A 22773-nucleotide genomic window follows, 5' to 3' on the forward strand; every position below is an offset into this window, starting at 1 on the left:
TTTACTGAGCTATGCCTTGGTGACACCTCAAGAGCTGTGGATCTCAGTCCTCTTCATTTTCAATAACAATGAAACTGCTGAGGAGAATTGTGAACAGGTGCTCTCTCAGTAACAATGAATGATGGGCTAAAGCTGAGTGAAAACCCATGTTGATCCAACAGGCCTTGTCTGCCTTCATCATTCAAAATTACCAATTAAGCCAAAAGGAAACTGAGACATTGATTTCTTTATTAAACTGTCTCCTTTACTATTTAACTACTTCATTTGCCACATTTTATTCTTTTGACTTAAATTACATTTTATTAATATAAATATTTCACATTCTACTCCCCTTTGTTCTCTTTGTGTAAAGTCTGTTCATTGACTCCATAAGTTCAGTTTATATATTATTTGTGTAAATTTGTTGACTTTAATGCAAACCTATTTTCAGGTTAAATTACTTTTTTTGTTTTCAGAGACTGCTTTTTTTTCTTTCAATTTTGAAGTTTTCTGGTAATTGTATTTTTTGGTGGGCAGGGAACTTTTTGCTGTTATTTTTTCTAGAACTTTGGCTGTATTACCCAATTATCTCCTACATGTTATATTCTTATTAAGAAATTGCTGTCAGTCTAGTGGATTCCCTTCAATAAAACTTAGCCCCTGCTTTCTACCTCTATGTTTTTTTTAACATGAGACTTGATATTTTGGACAGGTGTTTTGCATTGAATTTATTTGAGAGTCTTTGAGCTTCTGTGACCTTCATGGTCAGATAGAACTCCATTTACAATGGTTGGTGCATGTTCACCTTTCTCTCCTCTTTGCATAAAGCCAACAATATACATTTGAATTCATTTAGTGGTGTCCAATATACTGACAGTGTTGTTCATTTTCATTTTGTTTATTTTAATTTATTATATTCTTTGGAAATTAAAAAAACACAATGATTATTTTATATTTTAATTTTTACTCCCAATTATCTCCTTTCCTCTAACACTGAAAAATCTTATTCTCAACAACCCCCTTCAACAGTAAAGATTCTTTTATGAGTCATTGAGTTAATTTTCTTTGCTTGCATGAACATGAGCTGGGTTTTATGTACTGGAACAGAGCAGCTTGTTAATAGCTAAAGGCAATAGTGGCTACAATACTGGAGAGAAGGTCACAGCCTTATAACCTGTAGTTTCTAGAGGAGCATCACTCACCATGTAGTGTGCTTCATTGATTGTTGATTCTCCTTTTTAAAAAGAGTAAGAAAATAGTATGTTTCCATATGGTTAATTTTTTACACTCTTAATTTTTGGTTACTCAACATCTTCTCCTCTCCCCTATTCCCTGCTCTATTCTTACTTAAACTTCTTGGCCCCTACTATTCTTACTGTCTCCTTTAACATCACACACATTAATTTTATCCCTTCATGTTCTCTTCTCAATCATTCTCTAATCAGACCTTTTTATTTTCAACTTTACAGACTTCAGATTAATCATTCAAATATGACAGTTCAAAATTAGGATCCACTTATGATAATGAATATGTGATATTATAACAAGTAGATTTCATGGCTGCATATTTTTGGGTGGGAGTCACTTAGTCAGAATTACTTGTACCTTATCTTTCAGGCACTAGAGTCAGAGACAGATGGCTAATGGATGCCAAGATGGATGCTGTACTGACTGTTTTTATGTGTCAGCTTGACACAAGATAGAGTCATCAGAGAGAAAAGAGACTCAGTTGAGTAAATGCCTACATGAGATCCAGCTATAAACCTTTTTCTCAATTAGTGACCAATGGGGAATCCATTGGGCTGGAGCACATGGGGGTGATGCAGTCCTGGGGCTGGTGGTCCTGGGTTCTATTAGAAAGCAGGATGAGCAATCCAGGAAAAGCAAGCCAGGAAGCAGCTTCCTTACATGACCTCTGCATCAGCTCCTGCCTCTAGGATCCTGCGCTGTTTGAGTTCCTGTCCTGACTTCCTTCAGTGATGAGTAACAATGTTGAAGTATAAGCCAAATAAACCCTTTACTCTCTAAACATTTTTTCATTTTTTTTGCAGTGATAGAAGCACTAACTAAGACAGATGCCTAGCATAAAATGGGCTCTGAGACTCCACCACTGCTCATCCATGATCTGTCAATGTGTGAGATGGCAGATAGTGTTCCAGTATGGTTCTGTGGGTTTAGATATGTGACTAAGAGAGATGCCAGAATGGATAAGGATTTGTGTTCTGGTTGTAGATCTGCCATGTATGGAAGAATGTGGTAAAGGTTAACTCTGGACTATGCTTATTTTTTGTAAATCTCTGTATACTTTCTTTTTGAATGAACTAACTTTCAGAATATGAACCAAAGCTGTGAACATGATTAGTAGGAAACAAAGCATTAGCAGAAATAATCTTTAAATATTTTGCTATACCTGTATATTAAGTAACCTTTCTCTTTTATTATGCTTTTAGTATCCAGTGGTAATATCATGATAACCCAGACTGTGCTCACTCTGCCAACTGGCCCTGGAGAAGCTGTTGTACTATTTTCAGATCAAGTCAGGATCTCATATAGATGAATAAAAACACAGTTTAGATTGGTACATGCTGAAGCCAGACCAGTTTCCCCATCTCTTCAGCTATAGACTTTCTAACCAGTTATTTGGCATCATAGACCAATTAAGTGACATTAAGTCCCTGGCCAATTTCATACTGCAAATCTGCTGAATGGAGTCTGAATTGTTTGGAAGTTTATAATCGAATAGATGCTATGTCTATTTCAATGACCCTGGTGGGAAAACTGGACTTGAGGTAGACTTCTCTGAGAAACAACACAGAACTGTCTCTGGGCAAACTATACCATGTTAATTGTCACAGACATACAATACTCCTGGACCAAAAAAACAAAAAAAAACAGTGTGAAGTTACTTAAATTCCTTTTTGCTGTGGAATCTGCTCTGTTGCCTCCTCCTGGATCTCTGATCCCCATGGTTCTTCCTTCATGAATCTTTTGGCCTGATGCTCAAGTAACCAGGCCTCTATACCCTGCCAGGGAAGTTTTGCAGTGTCCTGAAGTGGGACAGGAGAATACTAAACCAACTTTAAACACTCACTGGCTGCAAATGAAATGCAAAGCCCACTAAATTACCAAACTTTCTCCTTAAAATGTTTAAGTCAAGCTGGGTCGTGGTAGTGCATGCCTTTAATCCCAGCACTTGTGAGGCAGAGCCAGGCATATCTCTGTGAGTTCGAGCCCAGCCTGGTCTACAGAGCGAGACCCAGGACAGGCACCAAAACTACACAGAGAAACCTGTTTCAAAAAACCAAAAAATAAAAAGTTTAAGTCAATGTACAAAACCATGAGAAATTAAATAAAAAGATAATTAGACATGTAAATTCATATGGAACAAACATATAATAATTTAGTTATGTTGCAGATTGGTGACACACCAGAGCTCATTGTTAAGTAGCACAAGAAAATTAATTTATTCAATACAGAAAAAAAGGATTGCTTTCAATATGTGTGTTAGTTAGGGTTATTATTACTGTGATGAAAGACCCTGGCCAAACCCAAGTTGGGGAGGAAAGGGTATATTTGACCTATGCTTCCATATCACTGTATACCATTGAAGGAAAAAAGGACAGGGACTCTAACAGGACAGGAACCTGAAGGGAAAAGCTGATAATGTAGCCATGGGAGGCCTTTATTCCTAATGGCTTACTCAGCCTGCTGTCTTATAGAAACCAGGACCACCAGTCCAGGGATGGCCTTACCTACAGTGAGCTAAGCCCTTCACCATCAATTACTAAAAAAAATTATCCATAGGATTGTATATAGCATTATCTAATGGAGACATATTCTCAATTGATGTTTTCTCCCCTCAGATGACTTTAACTTGCGTCAAGTTGACATAAAAGTAACACCATCGTGTGAAATAAAACTAGAAGAGATATTTGATGAGGAATTTGTAGGTTTGTGGATCAGAGTTACTACAAGGATAGACTTTGTGTGTATAACATGCCTTTGCTTCTAACAAGGAAAAGCTCAAATAAGAAAGATAATGAATGGTTATCCCAGAGTGTAGAAGACACTGATTTGGGAATTATTTTGTGTTCTTAGAGAAAGAGACATGACAGAGTCTTTCAAAAGGCAGAGGACAAGTAAGTTCCCTAAACTGGCTGAGTGAAAAAGGTTCTTAAGAAATAGAGGGCAACGCTAACGTGAGGGTGACAATTTAGTTATGACACACAGTATCTAGGCCCTCCCCAGCAGATCATTAAACTATGTTTATCAAAGGGTATTTTTACATTGTGTTACTTTACCATAGAGCTATAAATGTATGCATATATGCTGACCTCCTTTTATTGCCTTTATGCATCCAACTTTCAGTCAAAATTAAATCTCTGTCCATCACTTGTCCTGATGATTTATCATATAAAACCCCAGAGAAGAAAAAAGACAACACTTGGCCTCAACTTAAATTTGTTGCAATTTCCAAAGAATTAAATCTCCAACTGTCCATCTTATATTCAAAATTAGAAAGAAAAATATTTCATCCGTGTAGTGAGATACAAAACAAAACAAAATGAAACCACTCTATTTAAGGGCACTGGACTAATTATATCCTGTAGTCCCCACGGGGAAACACTTTCTCAGCACCCAGTATGTGTCTCCCAGGTCTGGTGGAGGGTCCCTATAGACTGTAACTTCCTGTGTTACTGAGCTGAGCAAAGCCTGCAGCTGTGCCTAGACCTGAAAGACTTTGCTGATTTGCATGTGCCCAGAGCATATCCCCCTTAAGTGACAGATTCTTAGCTGGCTGTTCAGAGTCTGAAGGAGTCAGTCCCAGTCAGGACACAGCATGGCCATGAAGGCTCCTGCACAGATCCTGGCAATTTGGCTACTCTGGCTCTCAGGTAAGTTGCACAGCATAGAAAATTTGTTCAGCCTGGAGTAGCCATCACTTCCCTACTAATCAAGGAATTCCTACTATAACATTGTTAATTATGTTATTTTGTTTGTTTGTTTGTTTTTTTATTGTCAGGTGCCAGATGTGACATTCAAGTAACACAATCTCCATCCTCCCTGTCAGCATCTATTGGAGACAGAGTGACAATCACTTGTCTGGCAAGTCAGGGCATTAGCAATAACCTAAACTGGTACCAGCAGAAATCAGGACAAGCTCCTACACTTTTGATCTATTATGCAACTAGTTTGCAATCTGGTGTCCCATCAAGGTTCAGTGGCCAATACTCTGGGAAAAGTTTCACTCTAACCATCAGTAGCGTGGAGCCTGAAGATGTTGCAACCTATTATTGTCTACAGCATTACAATGCTCCTCCCACAGTGATACAAGCCATGACATAAACCATGGGGGGAAGTAGAAGTTGGAGGCTGTGCTACCCCAGCTGCTGCTCTTTGTTTGTGTGCTCAGACTGCTTGCATATCAAGAAATATTTTGCCAAGCAGTGGTACACGCCTTTAATCCCAGCACTTGGGAGGCAGAGCCAGGCCGATCTCTGTGAGTTCCAGGCCAACCTGGGCTACCAAGTGAGTTCCAGAAAAAAGGCACAAAGCTACACAGAGAAACCCTGTCTTGAAAAACAAAAACAAAAACAAAAACAAAAAACAAAAAAAAAAAGGAAAAAAAGAAAGAAAGAAATAGTTTGCTTCAAAGTGCCCAGATATCTGCATAGTAATCCTTCTCTCTGTGGTCCTCTTCCAGCACTCAGTGTGCATCTACCACAACAGGGAATAAACTGCCTAACCATGTGGTCCTTGGATAGGTCTGGGAAGTTCAAGGAGACACTGTTGATGCTTCAATCTGCATGTGACATAACACAGGAGAGGCTCAATCCTTGTCTCATATGATTTATCACAGGTGCCTATGGATGGGAAAATCCTTTCCTTTGACTTCACATTTCAGCAAGGATCTTTATTGAGCAACTCTACAGGAAACCAGAGGAAGTAAAGACTAACAGACAATACCTGTCCAGAATTATTCTGAGGTCATTTCCAGAGATGAACAGGTCATGAGACATCCAGTATAATTAATGGAGTAATCCCTTAGTTGTTTTATCATATGAAGGCCTTGTGGAGAGCTGGTGAAATGCACAGGACTGGGCTTGGTTGGAACATCATTTCCCTACTTTGGGGTTTTATTCTTGATTGATGTGCGTTGACCTGACTAGGATCAGAGCTCACAGCCTCTTTTGTGTCATGGAGTTTATTGCCTCTACCAGGTGCTTACACAATCACAATATTCTGCCTCAGAATGTCCAAATTTACAAATCCATTGTAGGCTGAAAATTTTAAAGTGCTTTTGGTCATGTTTTTGCACATCTGGAGGGTATATTAACATGTAGTCCACTTGTGCTCTCTTCTATCCATTTGCTCAGAGAATGAACCTCAAAAACATGGTTGTTTTTGCTCATTTGCATCATTAAGGATATAATGGTTTGCCAATTTATTCCTTATTTATTATTTGTGTTAGTAATTTATTAAATATTCCTCACAGGAGGCACCAAAATGTGTCTCTTAACAGATCAAAGAAAACTCAGAGGGCAACCAAAATGCATTGTTGACTCATTAAGGAATGAAAGTAGAAACTTCCTTTTTGGTGCAATCACTTATCAAATGTACCAGGGCAAGGGAAAGGTATAATTCTCTCACCTGTATCCCACTAATGAGTGAACATCTAACACCTTAAAGACAACAGAACCCACCAACCTAGCATCTGAGCATTTTGTTTGTGTGTAAAGGCACTCACCAGCAAGCAAAGAATTTGGCAACATTTCAGAATACAAAATCAATATCCAAAAATATACAGAGCATTGCTACATGCATCAGCAATGATGGAATGAAAAGAAATAAAAAACAAATAAACAAACTATAGGATTGAGAAAAAAGGGGCAAGGGAAGAGTAGAAGGAGGCTTAGAAATATATTTAACCAAAGGAGAAAATGCCTTGTTCCAGCTATATTCTGTTCATGTGATAAAAAAACTGACTGACCAAAATCATTTTCGAGAGGAAAGTGTTTATTTGACAAATATGTTTAGATGGCTTACGGCTCATCATTGAGGGAAGTAAGGGAGAAAATCAAGACAGAAACTGAAATAAAACAGGAATTAAAGTTGTGACCAGGGAGGAATGCTGCTCACAGCTGTCCCTCATTGCTTGCTCAGGTTTCTTTCTTGTACATTCCAGGGCCACTCCACTAGAGACAGTACTGCTGCCAGTGAACAGGGCTCTCCCACATCAATTACCAATCAAGAAAATAGACTTGCCCATTGTTGTTTTTAATTAAGTCTCAATCATTTGATTTTTATCAATAAAGACTCAGGAGCCAGGTGCCAGGGTGAAAGCCTGATAGCAAACAGAGGCAGAGCAAGCACCCAGGTGCTTTCTCCTCTCCTGCCATCACAGAAAAAGCTTTCTCCTATGGCAGTTCAAAAGTCTTCCAACTGACAGGATGTCCCTCCCATCTACTTCCTCTCTCTCCCTCTCCCCCCCCTCTCTGTGTGTCTTCCTCTCTCTCCTTCTCTCTCTTTTCCTCTCTCTCTCCCTCTCTGTCTTCCTGACTCCCTCTTACATGATATCCAGGCACAACCTGGCAACATATTTACCCACCCCAGCTCTGAGAAGTTGCTGATGGCATGCTGTGGTAGGCATTTCCATTTAGACTCTCTCCAGGTAGCATGCCAGCTACTCTATGCTTAGATATATGTACCTGATCTGGGACACCAAATGTTGTTTTTAACTAAGTCATTCTATTTATTAATAAAGACTCAGGAGTCTGATGTTGGGGTAAAAAACCTGCTATATCAGAGAGGCTGAGAGGAAACCAGCTGACCTTCCTGTTTGGCCAGAGCCCCCAGAAGAGAGCATCACTCCAGCCATCCCAAACACACACAAAAACCCCTGTGAAACTCTAAGTCCATCTGTAGTCTTACCAGGCATCTCTCTATCCCTGTTTCTTGCTCCTCCATACTCTCTAATGCTAATTCCTGTCAACTAGTTGCTGGCCCCACCCCTGGTCCAAGGTTGATTTTATTAACACAGACTTGGAGTTTCACAGTGTGATCAAATATCCCACAATAAATGGTACGAGAAAAGGGGGAATTCAGCTTCCAAATTTCCCTTCCTGCACATACCACAGATAAACAAGGGTAAATGAGGCAGAGGGATGGCAATGTCTAAAAAGGACGAGTCAGCTCTGAGTTCCTGGGAAGGGAAGGATGAGGTTGAATCAACTTGTACAGGGAGCACTCAGTAATTCTCCTTACACACTACCTCACCCATAGTGTCCTCAGACCTTCCTCTATTTGCTAAAGTCACATCTTTGACATTTCATGAGGATCATAAAACTCAAACCATTAATTTGGAGAGGAGTGGGTTTACTCAGCTTACAGTTTATAGTCCACCACTGAATTAAGTCAGGGTAGTAATTCAGTGCAGAAACCTGTAGGCAGGAACTGATGCAGGGACAATGGACAATTACCTAAGACCACCTTTCCAGCAGTGGCACCACCCAGAGTGGGCTGAGCCCTCCCACCTCAATCATTAATGAAGAACAAAGTTGCTCATAGGACAATCCAATGGAGGTAATTCTTAACCAAATTTCTCTCTTCTCATATATATCTGTGTTTGTGTCAAGATGACAAAATATAACCAGTACACTTTAAGCACTTGAGTATACTTAGGTCTACAAATGGGTGGAAGAAGTAATAAATGCATTTTTCATGATTATACCTGCCTATCCTCAGGCTTCTAGAATCCATTTTATGCATAGTTCTGGGGAAATTAGGAAGGATAAAAGATATGAGAAGATATATTGTTAGTAGATATAAGAAATATCATGGAAAATGGTTGTGCACACTGGATGAAAATAAAAGGGCTACTAATTAGCACTAAGGAGACAGATTTCAGGTAAGCTTGGATAAAGGCTCATTCTGTCATCACTTTGACCGTCTCTCCAGCAGAGGTCGCCATGAACACACCAGTTAAAGGTTCTCCAGCAGATGTGTGTGTCAGTGAGCACAAAGGAGGACACAGTACACATGGGGAGGGACTGAATCACAGCAATACAAAGAGCAACTTGCATTTAGCTTTCTTGAAGTCTTTCTCTCTGGAATTATCTTTTATGTCAGTAATCTAATGCATATAAGTTGAGGATTGTCTGTGTGTCTTTTTGAATACATATTGATTTAAGTGAGTATATTTTGGTCATAAGATTGGAAACAGCTCCATTTCATTTCTCACACTGCAACATAAACAAAAACTTCCATGGAAGAATCACGATTTAAGATAAATCCATTCATAGTCTAGGGTGTAATTGAAAATGCAGGGGAAATTTTTATATAATCATGTTCCTTAGGTGTGAAAATATTTTTTTACAATATTCACAGAAATATTTGAGGTTTGAAATAATTAAGTCATCTTTTCCTTACCTTTAAGTGCAAATAGTTGTCTCTGCCACAACACTCACATAAACATGAACTTGATATTCAGTAAGTGAAGAAGAAAATTGATTTTGAACATATATGCAAACATTTTTTAGATAAAAATCAGTGCAAAATTGATGCTAATAATGATCCATTCAGCTGTCATAGCAATATGTTTTATATTATACAAGCACTTCTCAGTGTAGTTTTCTTTGTGAGATATACAGTACTTCCTTAAAGGAAAATATGTTGTATTTTAATGAAGCTATTAGTAATAAATTTAAAATACAGAAGTTAAAAGACAACAAATTAGACTTGTTTACCTAAGAGATGGCACTTGATTTATCACTGACACACAAGGCAGAGTATAAGCCTAGAAGCCCAGCTTTCCTAATCTAGACTGTGCACACAATACAATAAATGTTTGAGGTCAGCACTTGTGGATTTGGGTACTGGTAACGTTCTATGTCCTGATGTCCTGTTACAAATCAAATCACTATCCTGCCATTCAGTAAATGGCTTTGGTATCAAATGCCCTTTTAGACAACTAAGTCTCAGGGGAACATTTCTGAACTGAGATTTCCTGTTCATCACAATCCAGGCTTAGTTTCAAAGCTGCATTTTTAGGTCAGTGGTAAAAAATGATAAATTTTTATCTTCTTGGGGATATTAAAATAGCAATTTCTAGCGCAGGATTGTTAATCCAGAATTCAAACTTTTAAATTTATTTCTAGAGGTTCATCATCTATATGTATATATATCCATTTCCATCGAATTGCCCATGACTAGCCAGGGATAACACTAGAATGCATGGTCCTTTTGTTATACTGCTAATCATTACTTTATTTTTATAAAGCATAGATAATCAATGAATAACTATTGATGTTTCAGTAGTAGCTTGTATAATATTAATAGAAATGGCAATAGTGGTACAGGATCTGGCAGGTCCTTAAATTAAGAATTGATTCTCTCCAGTGGCAGTTGTTGTTAATGAGCCCTATGACTTCAGACCCTGGTATATCTGGATATTACTCACCCACAAGGCAAGGTTTTCCTGTCCACTGACAGTAACTTTCTTGTTCTTATAGGGTAAAGAAGGATACTTAGTGTCATCTGAGAGCCCTGCTCCTCCTTCTTCAAGGTTCAATCCTGTACTTTGAATGGAGAGCACACCCATATGCTCAACTGCCTTGCAAGGACACTCTCCTCAGTCCATTGCTGCTTCACATTCTATGATCTGTTTATCCCTCCACCTCACACAGAGGATGTCTCTTCACACACTGATCAAATACTCTTTCTTGGATTCCCAAAGAGACCTTTTCCAAGCCCTTTGAGCCTGGCTGATGTTAAGAACTGGATTTGCTAAAGTTTTCTGAGACCAAAGCCTTGGAATACTCATTATTGTTGTCATGCCATGTCAACAATATACAGTCACTCATTACCTTGCTAACTCAAGGTTTCCCCTGCTTTATATATATATTTTTACAAAATTCTACTTTGTGAACAGTTGGACGGTCAGTCACACACCTTAGTCTGGCATTAAAAATTGCTTGTATTATTATAAGGCATGGGCCACAGAGTGATGCACAGCTTTGTTGAGCAACATATTTTCTAGCATTGCTGAATGCTTGCCATGAGCACATCAGCTTCTGAGAAGGTATTGTGGTTAGCAGGAAGAATCACGAACAGCCCCACAAGAGCTCATGAGTCATTAAGACAGGACATCCATTGTGGCCACAGAGCTAGAAAGTAGCTTATATATCTTTAGGCCTAATGACAGAAAATCCCTGATGCTGATTACCTCAGCCAAAAGGAGTGGGAAAGAACATTTAAATAAGAAGGCAATAACCAGTAGTTATTAGAAAATAATAAGTGGACAATGGTATATATTCTTATGGTTGGTCCCTACTGGGAATGTATAGTACAGTTCTATATATATTACTTGTTCACATATTTTTATCTATTCAAAATTTAAAAGTATATTTTTATCTTATTAATAACTAAGTTATTCTATTATCTTTATATAGGGTTTTCGACACAAGGTTTCTCTGTGTAGCCCTGGCTATCATGGAACTCACTTTGTAGACCAGGCTGGCCCCGAACTGAGCATTCTGCCTCCCTCTGTCTCCCAGTGCTTAAAAATTAAAATTAAATTAAAAGCCTGTGCCTCCATCCCTGGCTCCTTTATATATATATATATATATATATATATATATATTACAAGACAGGGTTTCTCTGTGTTGTTTTTGTGCCTATCCTGGATCTTACTCTGTAGACCAGGCTGGCCTTGAACTCACAGAGATCTGCCTGGCTTTGCTTCCTGAGTGCCGGGATTAAAAGCATGTGCCACCACTGCCCAGCTTATATATTTTTTCTTCTTATTATTATTAAGAAATTTTCTATTCACTTTATATACCAACCACAGATTCCCCCCTTCTCTCTTCTCACACCCCAGCCTTCCCCCCCAACACCCTTCATGCCCACATTTCCCAAGTCAAGGTCTCCCATGGTCATATATTTTTAATGTAATTTTAAAGTACCCTTTGGAATTTCTTGCATGCTACAATGTATTTTGATTGCATTCACCCCACTCCTTCTCATATTCTTCACCCTCACTCTCTTCAGACTTTATAAACCCTCCCCCCTTTTATGTAACCCACTGAATCCAGTTTGTACTTCCCTTATACACATTGGTGTGAGACTAACCTACCAGGGGCCAACCCCTAAAGAATACTGATTCTCTCCACTCTAACAAACTTATTATAATTTTTTAAAAGATACAAAGCAGGTCTCAAAAACATAGGAAAACTAAAGTAACATTACATTCTGTTTCACCTGAGGAGCTATAATAATGACCAGTCTTATAAAGCATGCCAACTTTAACAATAGTGGCATGAAAAATCATTCAATAACCAAATACTTTCTGATTGGAATTAAGGCCAATTAGGTAAGACAAAACCAATACTTGACACAATCATGGGGCGAGAACCTGTAGCTAGAAAAGTCATAGATCCTATGATAGGAATTGTAAATAAAGACACTTGGACAAAGTATTGAACAAAATAGACAACAAACACCGCAGTAAAGAAACCTTGTTCCTTAGTAACAGTGCCTTGCCAAGAAAGTATATAAAAGAGTGCAGGTAACTAATGATTGCAATTTTGTAACTTGTTCAAGAGCTGAAAGAATAAATCCAAATATTTATTCATACCTTAATCAATGGAAAACAATTTCTTAGAAAGTAAAAGTTTTCTTTACACTCATGGCCACTCTTTTATGATTGATGTATGTTTAGTACCAGGAGCAGGAAAACTCATTTCTATTTGCCTATTTTGATACTAGAAGAGCTTCAATTCAAAATCATTAATTTTAGGGCTCAACTTGATAGAAATAAATTTTAAAGTCCTAGTCTTGTGAAAGCTGCTAACATTGAAAACTGTTAGGGAACAGAAATTGATAGTCATTCATACCTAATAGACAGACAGTCCTCAAATACTCAAGAGATCTGAGAATATGGCATTTAAAATGTTTAATGAAAAAGCTTTTCATGAGACATAGACATGTTGGCTCCTGGTAGCTCCATTATTTCCTCCAAAGAAGATGAGTGGGCACAGAAAAACCTGCACCTGAAACTTGTTCCAGAGTGGCAACACCAGCCACTGAGCAAAAATTGTCTTTCACCTCAACTGCTGCCAGGGCACTCTTTAGACCATGGACAACAGGACTCTGGGGAATCCATTGCCTCACCTTTGCCTAGACAAGGTAGTCTGGTCCTCCCCACAAGTTCCTACCCCACAACTATTGGATCTGCTGAGGCCTGGCAGGCCTAGGACTGGCAGCCGAAGACTGATGTTGTTGCCCTGAGACCTCTGCCTTCAATGACCATGGAAACCCTGGGATGACTGTCTAGGTAGCCAACAAGTAACTTTCCATCTCTTTCAATTGCCAACTCAGTGTAGCTTTAAAATCCTATTAAATAAGCATTGTTTTTAAATTCTATCTTTTCTATTCCTAGCAAAGATGGCTGCCAGACATGAAACTGACTAAAAATGGTGACAATTCAAAATGGAATCGTGCCATATGGTTCCTTTAATTTAAATACATGCATAGATTTTTAATTATCAATTATTTGGCTGAGTTAAGGATTTAATAGTCCCTCCTCTGTTGTATATTCATTGTCAGTCAGATATTGGTCTATATTACCATTAATATATATTTGAAATATATTATTCCAAAAAGAGCTTATGTATAATAGAAATTTTCAAAGAAAACTCAAAAATATAATTTATATAATTTTAAAATAAAAACATGAATTCTCCATAGGAATATGTGTGGTCTGACCATGGGCATCTGGAGACACAGAACTTGTGGTCAGTTACTGAGATGAGCAAGCCTTGCAGCTGTGCCCGCCCTAACTGTTTCCCAGTTATTTGCATGCACTCACTGCACAGCATTGAGGACTTCTTCATATACCAGTCACACCCTGTACAGTTGTAACTGCAGTCAGGACTCAGCATGGACATGAGGGCCCCTGCTCAGCTCCTCGGGCTCCTGATGCTCTGGTTAGCAGGTAAAACGTTAGTATAATGGGAATTTCACTGTTACACTGTGATTAGTGCTGATTGGCATTTGGGGGCAGTCCTTTCATAACATGCTTAACTATGTGGCTCTTTATTATGTCTCCATTATTAGGTGCCAGATGTGATATTCAGATGACCCAGTCTCCATCCTCCTTGTCTGCATCTCTGGGAGACAGAGTCACTATCACTTGTCGGGCCAGTCAGAGTATTACCAAATATTTAAACTGGTACCACCAGAAACCAGGAAAAGCTCCTAAGTGCCTGATCCATTATCCAAATGGCTTGGCAGATGGGGTTCCATCGAGGTTCTGTGGCAGTGGGTCTGGGACAGATTTTTCTCTCACCATCAGCAGCCTGGAGTCTGAAGACATTGCAACTTATTACTGTCTGCAAGTTTCTAATGACCCTTCCACAGTGATACAAGTCATAACATAAACCTCCATGGAAGCAGAAGTGAGAGGCTAGACTGCCTCAACTGCTGGGACCTCATGACTCACTCACTGAAACTATTTCTCAGATATCACAGGATTGTTACAAAATCTCACAGAGAGACATTTGTTTTTTGTAGAAGAGGCTAAACAGTCCTCTCTGTACCCTATCTTCTTTTTATTTCCAGCACAACAGAATAACAATGCCTTTTCTGCCATACCAGAGGACACAGTCATTCCCTGTGAAGATTCTGAATTGTATCTCCAGGTGGAACTTGGACAGAAGAGTAGAAGCTTCTGCGGACATTCCAAGCACACATTATTTAAATGCAATGAATTTGCTTCTAAGCATCAGTATTTAAATGGCAGGGAAATAGTGAGAGAAGCTGAGAGTAAAAAGAATTCCTGCTTTTCTCAAAAAAGCTAGAGCACCCGTGTCAGAGAAAGAGAAATTGGCTCACCATGATCTTCTGTTGTGCCTTGAAATTGGAGGCATTGGTGCTGATACTCTCAGGTGTCTGCAGCCCTTCACCTAGGATTCTTCTGGCCCCAGTGTCCATTATTCTGCTTACAAGTATCAAACAAAATTGAATCACCCTCATATGACTCTCAATCCCACCATGTGAAGTGCAATGTATATTTGTTTATATGGAATTATAGAGAGTAAAGGGTTGTGTAGCACAAATATTAAAGAGTCTTATTAATAAAAACAAACCCAGAGCCAGGTATTGGAATGAACGCTGAATGGTCAGAGAAACAGAACAAGCCACAGCTTCCTCACCTCGCCAATTCCTCAGCTGATCCTGTTTCCTCAGACTGGAAGCATTTGAGTCCTCCTCCAAATGGATCTCAGCTGAACTGCTGCTCAAAGCCTAAAAGCTTAACCTGCTCTAGTTCCTGGTTTTCATGCCTTATATACCTTTCTGCTTCCTGCCATCACTTCCTGGGATTAAATGTGTGAGTAACCATGCCTGGCTGTATCCAGTGTGGCTTTGAACTCACAGAGATCCAGCTGGATCTCTGCCTCCAGAAGGCTAGAATTAAAGGTGTGAGTGCCACCATTTTCTGGCCTCTATGTCTATCTAGTGGCTATTCTGTTCTCTGACCCCAGATAAGTTTATTAGGGTGCACAATATTTTGGGGGAACACAATATCACCACAGGGTTGTTTTTCTTTATTTAAGAAAAATTTTATTCATTTTACATATCATTCACAGTCCCCCCTCCCATCCTTCCTCCTGCTCTACCCCTGCAAACTCCCCGACTCACCCACCATCCTCTTCTCCAAAAGGGTAAGGCCTCACATGGGGAGACAGCAAAGCCTGGTATATTCAGTTGAGGCAGGTCCAAGCCTCTCCCCCATGCATCAAGGCTGAGAAAGATGTCCCACCATAGATAACTGGCTCTGAAAAGCAAGCTCATACACCAGGGATAAATCCTGATTCCACTGCCAGGGCAGGGGCCCCTCAAACAGATCAAGCTACACAACTGTCTCCTGCATGCAGAGGGCCTAGTCTGGTCCCATGCAGTCTCCACAGCTGTCAGTCTAAAGTTCATGAGTTTCTTCATGCTTGGTTCAGTTGTCTCTGTAGACCTCTGTATCATGATCTTGACACCACCACCCCCATATACTCATATAATACCTTTCCCCTCTCTTTGATTGGAGTCCTGGAACTCAGCCTGGTGTTTGGCTTTGAATCTCTGCATCTGCTTCCACCAGTTCATGGATGAAGGCTCTATGATGACAGTTAGGGTATTCACCAACCTGATTACAGGGGAAGGCCTGTTCAGCCTCCCTCTCCACTATTGCTAGTAGTCTAAGCTGGGGTCATCCTTGTAGATTACTGGAATTTACCTAGCATCGATTTTCTCCCTCATCCCATAATGTCTCTCTCTATGAAGATATCTCTTTCATTGCGTTCCCACTCCATCCCTCTCCCAGCTTGACCATCCTATTCTCTCATGTTCTCATCTCCCATTCCCTCCACTCTGTTATCCCTTTACCCCCAGTTTACTCAGGAAATCTCATCTATTTCCCCTTTCCAGTCCTATACCACTCAACATTGTCAACAGTGTGACAAACTAGTGATGTGTACAATTTCACTGCAGAGAACAATATGAACTTGCCTTTGACAATTGAAGGAAAGGAGAGAACAGTGGACATTTAGCCCCTTTCTATAATATGACACTGACCACAGATTGGACCCAACTAAGTCAGTTTGTCCAAACATCTTCCCTTGTGATAAGTTTCAGAGAGAGTCATTATCCACTATCACTGTGAAGAAGGAAGATGGGAGATGCAGACTTGAGCATGTGGCTTCCAGTATGATCATCTACTGTTGTCTGTGTAGAGGTAATCACAGCAGAGTTGATTATGTCATTTTGCCTCTTTTGCGAGTGACTAAAATATTAAAGTTAATGTTTGCAGAGGTAAAAGCAAATACTATAAAACAGACAAGTTGGTGAATTTTTTTTAACTTTCCTTTTCACTTAAATTGCTGACTTCTAATAAAAATATGAAGAACCAATATAAATATTCCTCATTTTAATACAGCATCGAAGACAAAGAATACTCCCAAGTACATTTCACACTGTTAATATAACCCTGATAGAAAACCCAGACAACTATACAAAATAAAAGGACAAAAGGGAACATTATAGATCAATATCCTTAATAAAAACTCAATCATAATAACAAATTCAAAATTGTGCAACAGAATTAAACAGTCTTTTTTGAAAACATACAAATGGCTAATAGGTATATGACAATAATGTTCAATGCTACTAATCATGATGGTTATGCCAATAATATCATAATGAAATATCTCTCTAGAGGGAGGGGAAAACCATTCATTATAATGTAAGTTGGTATCAATATTAGGCAAATCACCATAAGGATTCTTGAAAACATTGAAAATAGAACTATCATGCACTCTAGTGATCCTATTATTTGATCTATATGATGGTTAACCTTGCATGTCACAACATGGTCAAAAGAATGATGAATGGTGGTCATTCCCTTGGGGAAAGGTGAGATAGGACCCATGAAAAAAGCAGAAGTCCATTTATCTCAGTTACATTGTGTTCTCTAGATTATTCTTGGATAAAATTTCCTGCCTTGTGAAACAAACATTTACATTCAATTTATAATACATGTTTATTCTTGTTGGATGTCAGAAGATAGCTTTAGAACTCAATCTGGTCAGTGTACCCTTAATCCGGATATGGCCTTCTTCCTCTCTATTATACTTTCCCAGATATAAGCTATTGTATGCTTCAGGCAATTGTGTTTAAATTGGTCTGTCCTGAGAAAGTTCTGGTAAAGAGCACTTTGATAATATTTAGTATGTGATTCCTGACATTTATTTATGTGTTTTTCTGATCATATTTTTTTCCCTTAACTCAAACAACCTTCCTTTGATCATTGCTTTCTTTGTTTCATTCTTGTATAAGAGCACACTGAAACTGAAGTAAGGTTGTCTACAGCATTGAATTGTAGTCTGCTTCATTCTTTGAGGTCCTCAGATCCCAGGTCTAGCAGACAACATCTGTACAGGTAGACAAAAGCCTACATTGATGGGATTGAGAAATTTCCAAGAAAGTACACCTCTATGTGGGCATTGGGGGGATTAGAGTTTTATTAATCGTGGGTTGGGAGGCTTTGACATAACACATACATTGAGGGGTTCAAATAAAAAAAATGGGAGGTGGTGAAATGGTGAAAGACACAGCCCACTATGAGAAAGTACTTTATTGGAAGCATATTCATGGGGACTAAATGTTGTCCTAACAACATTCTAACTTCTCCACATCAATGGAGTTCTAATCAGTTGTCTGTATTTGTAGACAAAGCTTCTTTTCAGGACTTTTTGTCCATACCTTGTCTTTGTTTCAACATCTGGAATGCAGACATGTCAATTTGATGGCATTTTGTTATTACTATTTTTTAATCTTCCATATGTATGTGTCTCCAAAGTCAAAATCCCAGAGGCACAATATTCCAGAGGAGTTTCCAGGGATGTAGCTGCTGTGTCTATAACAGACGTAGTTCACATAGTTTACCCCATAGCTTGGTGTAGTGGATGTGAGACAGACTCCAGGCTCACATTTCACACCTTGGTTGGCATAGTGATAAGGCTAATGATCATCATTTTGTCAAATGGTTTAATATGGTAAATGCTAAGAATATGGTACTAGAAAACTAGAAGATAAAATTAAATATGTAGTTCTTCACTTACACTGGTTATATTTTTAACACCATAGACATATGTGACTAAGACTGAGATATCACATGGAAGAAGTGTAGGCATTTTTAACATTTTAAAAACTGAAGGGAGAGAGAAAAGCTCTCTATCTAGGACCCTGGTTTCACTGTGGAGGGGAAGTGTAGAGTTCTTTTTGCTGACTTTACATCCTGCAACAGAGAGAAAACTGGCTTGTCCCTCAGCTGTGAGATCTTCCTCCTATTTGAGGATTCTCACAGTTGTCAAAAACATTTCAGGCACTTCTGTTGCCCAGATGGAGACAAACGTTGATCACACTTGTGCTGCTTTGTTAACCCTCAACATCAATACCCATTTTGCTGTGAACAGATTTTGCTGAGGGTCATTTAGTCACTTAGGTCACCTAGGGGATTATGTTACAGTCAAAGTCAGAAATTTTTACTTAGTAAATTATTTCTCATATTTGTGGAAAATAGAAGTCTGATATTGACATCTTGCTGCATGTGACCCAACATCCTTTTGCTTATGAGTAACTGTAAGAAGATACTAGAAAACATCAGTCATGGTTATGTAATGCGGTCACACGTTAAAAACATAGTTCTTGCTGTTGTAATGCACTCCTACCACGTCTACTTTCTCTTAGTGTATGCCTCCCCTTCTGAGTTTAGTTTCCACTTTTGACAAGAGCTAAAAATTAGAAGAAAATGAAGAGGTAACGAAAGACAAATGCCATAGGAACTGACGTGGAAACTAAGACAGGTAGTCTCCTAGAAGTTAACCTTGTAATGGTTGTCATCAATGCAGGTTCCTGAGTTGGGAAGAATGGATGAAGATTTATCAATAACAACTTGATTGCAGTTTAACAGGAAGAAAGGCACTGCATAACTCCTGAACAGTGTGTTAACAACAGTCAGTTATTACATATAAATGATCCTAAAAATATAGAATAGAGAATCTTTGACATTTTTTATCACTGAGAACTGTGGATAGATGAACAGAAATTATGCCTTACTCATATATTTATTTGATTTTGTGCTCCTACAGAGACAAATTCAATAAACTTCAGGAAACACAGCTCCTAACTTCTACATTTACCATTAATAAAAAGAGGCATTTTTCTGTAAAACTGATGAAAGAGGAACAAAAGCATAAATATTCAGCTCATAGGGAATGATTGTGTACATGTCTTCATTTTCACTTCTTCTAGTGTTTCTGTAATGCAACACATATTGAATGTCTACTGTAGTACAGACTGACATTTTAGCATGTTTTTTTTCCTATTAAGCCCTGCATTTTGTTTTATTATTTTCACCAGGACATAGAAGATATGTTATATGACTTTTGCAATCATGAGAAGCCTCCAGGACTCTTTCCTATATCTATATTGAAACACTAACACAGGACTTTTCATATTGCTCCCTAGGGAGAGACTACCATTGCTAGTCTGAGATAAAAGCTCAGTTGGCATCCTGTGACCACTGATCAGTCTCCAAACACTGCCTCCTCAAAATGACAATGTCTTTCAGCTGCTGGTGCTGCTGGTGTTCTGGATTCCTGGTGAGGACAGGGGGAAGTGAGAAGTGAGAAAGGAGAATGCATATGGATGATGAGCCCTGGGAACCACTGCTGATTATATGTATTTTGTCCATTTATAAGAAGAGAGAGGGGTCTTGTCCTCCAGGATGGGGACTGTGAGGTTTACATCTATTAGAGGGAGGTTTCAGATAGAAGAGAACTTGTTTTATACTGAAGATTATGGCACAGAAGTAATGGGATGATATAATTCTTGCCTTGAATCATCTTAGAGTTTTCAATCCACTTGGTTTGCCAATAAGGAAATTTAGTGTATGAAGAATTGTATGTAAAAATAAACATCACATTTGAAATAAATATCTGAAAAGAATACTTAAAGATTGTTCATGAAGTGTGTTCTTAACTTTGTACTTCTCTGTCTTTATTTTAGCTTGAAGAAGTGACATTGTGATGACACAAACTCCAACCTTCCTTGCCTGTCAGCCTTGGAGATGAAGCTTCCATCTCTTGTAGGTCTAGTCAGAGCCTCCTACTAAGAAGTGGAAACATGTTTTTGGAATGACATCTGCAGGAGACAGGACAGTATCCACAGCTCCTGATATACAAGGTTTCCAAGAGATTTTCTGAGGTCCTGGACAGGTTCACTGGTAGTGGTTCAGGCACAGATTTCATACTCAAAATCAGTCGAGTGGAACCTGAGGATGTAGGAGTATATTACTGCTTCCACGGTTCACATAATCCTCCCACAGTCATGCAGACCCTAATAAAAATAGCTGCTAAATATGTTACTTATCTCTGTGAAAGATTACTGCTGAGGAACTCAAGATTATTGCTTGCAGCTGAGGCACTTGGAGCATGAGCACCTGTCTTGACTCCACCTGTCATGCATCTCAGTTGTCTTCAGCTGCAATAACAATGAAATTGCCTCCCCAAGAATGGTGAACACATGCATTTTCAGCAATGAGGCACGATGGGGTAAAGCTGGGTGAAAACCCATTCTGATCCAACAGCCCTTGTCTGCCATCATCATTCAAAATTATCCCATAAAATAGACAAGAAACTAAGGCATTTTTCTTTGTTAAACTGTCTCCTTTACTGTATAATTGTTTCATTTATCACATTTTATTCTTTTAACTTAAATTCTGTTTTATTAATACAAATATTATATATTCTACTTTCTTTTTTTTTTAGTAAAATATGTTCATTGACTCCCTAAGTTCAGGCTATATTATTCATGAAGACTTTCTTTTCTAATGAACAAATAGTTCTATTTATCTCCATCCAATTTTTCTTACTATTTTGACTCCATGTTTTATTCCAAGTATATACACAGTTAATGATGGGTAGGAATATATCCATTCTAGAATTTTCTGGTTGTTTTTAATATTTTCCTTTCATTGTTCCAAATTGTTTTTTGTTTTGGTGATTTTAGGTATTGATAAAATTTTATATTTTTTTCTATAGTTGTGTAAGTTTGGTGAATTTAATGCAAACCTATTTTCAGCTTAAATTACCTTTCTTTTGTTCCCAGAGAGTTCTTATTTTTCTTTCATTTCTGAAATTTATTGCTAAATGTATTTGAGTGCGGCAGGAAACAATTTTTGCTATTGTTTCTTGCTAGAACTTTGACTATGTTACCCAGTTACCTCCTACCTCTTATATTTTTATTAAGAAATTAGTGTCAATGTAGTAGGATTTCCTTCAATGTAATTTATCTCTTCAATGTAACTTCTCTGTCTCTGTCTCTCTGTCTCTCTTCCTTTTTTCCTGAGAACTGATTTTTAGACAGGTGTTTTTCATTGAATTCATTTGAGAGTCTTTGATTTCCTGATCTCTCTAAGACCTTTATCATGAAGGAGTGTTGGATTTTGTCAAAGGCTTTTAGCTTGTAGGACCTTTGTGTTCACATAGAACTTTATTAACTATGTTTTCTGTATGTTCACTTTTCTTTCCTCTTTCCATAAGCCCAAAAATGTAAGTTTCTATTTATTCAGTGGTGTCCTATATATATTTTAAATTTTGTTTTATTTTAATTCATTATATACTTTGGAGATTTTAAAATGATTATTTTATATTTTTATTTTTATTCCCAATTATCTTCTTCCCTCTAACACTGAAACTCTTATTCTCAACAACCTCCTCAAACTGCAATGATTTTTTTGAGTCAGTGAGTTCATTTTCTTTGCTTGCATGAACATGAGCTGGGTCTTATGTACTGTAACAGAGCAGCTTGTTAACAGCTAACAGCAATAATGGCTACAACACTGAGGAGAAGGGCACAGCCTTTCCCAGAGCCATTAACTGTTAACAGTCTGTTAGTGAAGAGTAGGAACTCGTCAGGCTCTCCTCCATTCATGATAAAATGTTGATGGATCCAATCAACATTTGTGCAGGGAACCACAGCAGTGAGTTTACAAGTAAAATGATCATGCCCAGAACCCTCTGTTTCACAGAGTTCCTTGCAATCCTTTTGTTGTTAAAATGACGGGGTGATATATACATTCCATTGAGGATAATTGTGAACACACCATAGTTATTCTTAGCACTTTCAAAATCTGTGAGCTTCTAGAATAAGTATCACCCACCACATAAAAGAGTTTTTCTGATG

General features: G+C 38.4%; 2 gene segments (V, D, J or C); both read left to right on the top strand.

Moving 5' to 3' along the window:
- The first annotated feature begins 4761 nt into the window (after positions 1–4761).
- Positions 4762–5325, top strand: LOC114686291. The segment is given in 2 exon segments: positions 4762–4874; positions 5003–5325. Coding segments are annotated over 2 exon segments (378 nt in total).
- An 8567-nt stretch (positions 5326–13892) lies between these two features.
- Positions 13893–14417, top strand: LOC114686290. The segment is given in 2 exon segments: positions 13893–13972; positions 14095–14417. Coding segments are annotated over 2 exon segments (378 nt in total).
- The last annotated feature ends 8356 nt before the right edge of the window (positions 14418–22773 follow it).

This window comes from Peromyscus leucopus, chromosome 3 (assembly GCF_004664715.2).
Source record: "Peromyscus leucopus breed LL Stock chromosome 3, UCI_PerLeu_2.1, whole genome shotgun sequence".
NCBI classification, from domain to species: domain Eukaryota; kingdom Metazoa; phylum Chordata; class Mammalia; order Rodentia; family Cricetidae; genus Peromyscus; species Peromyscus leucopus.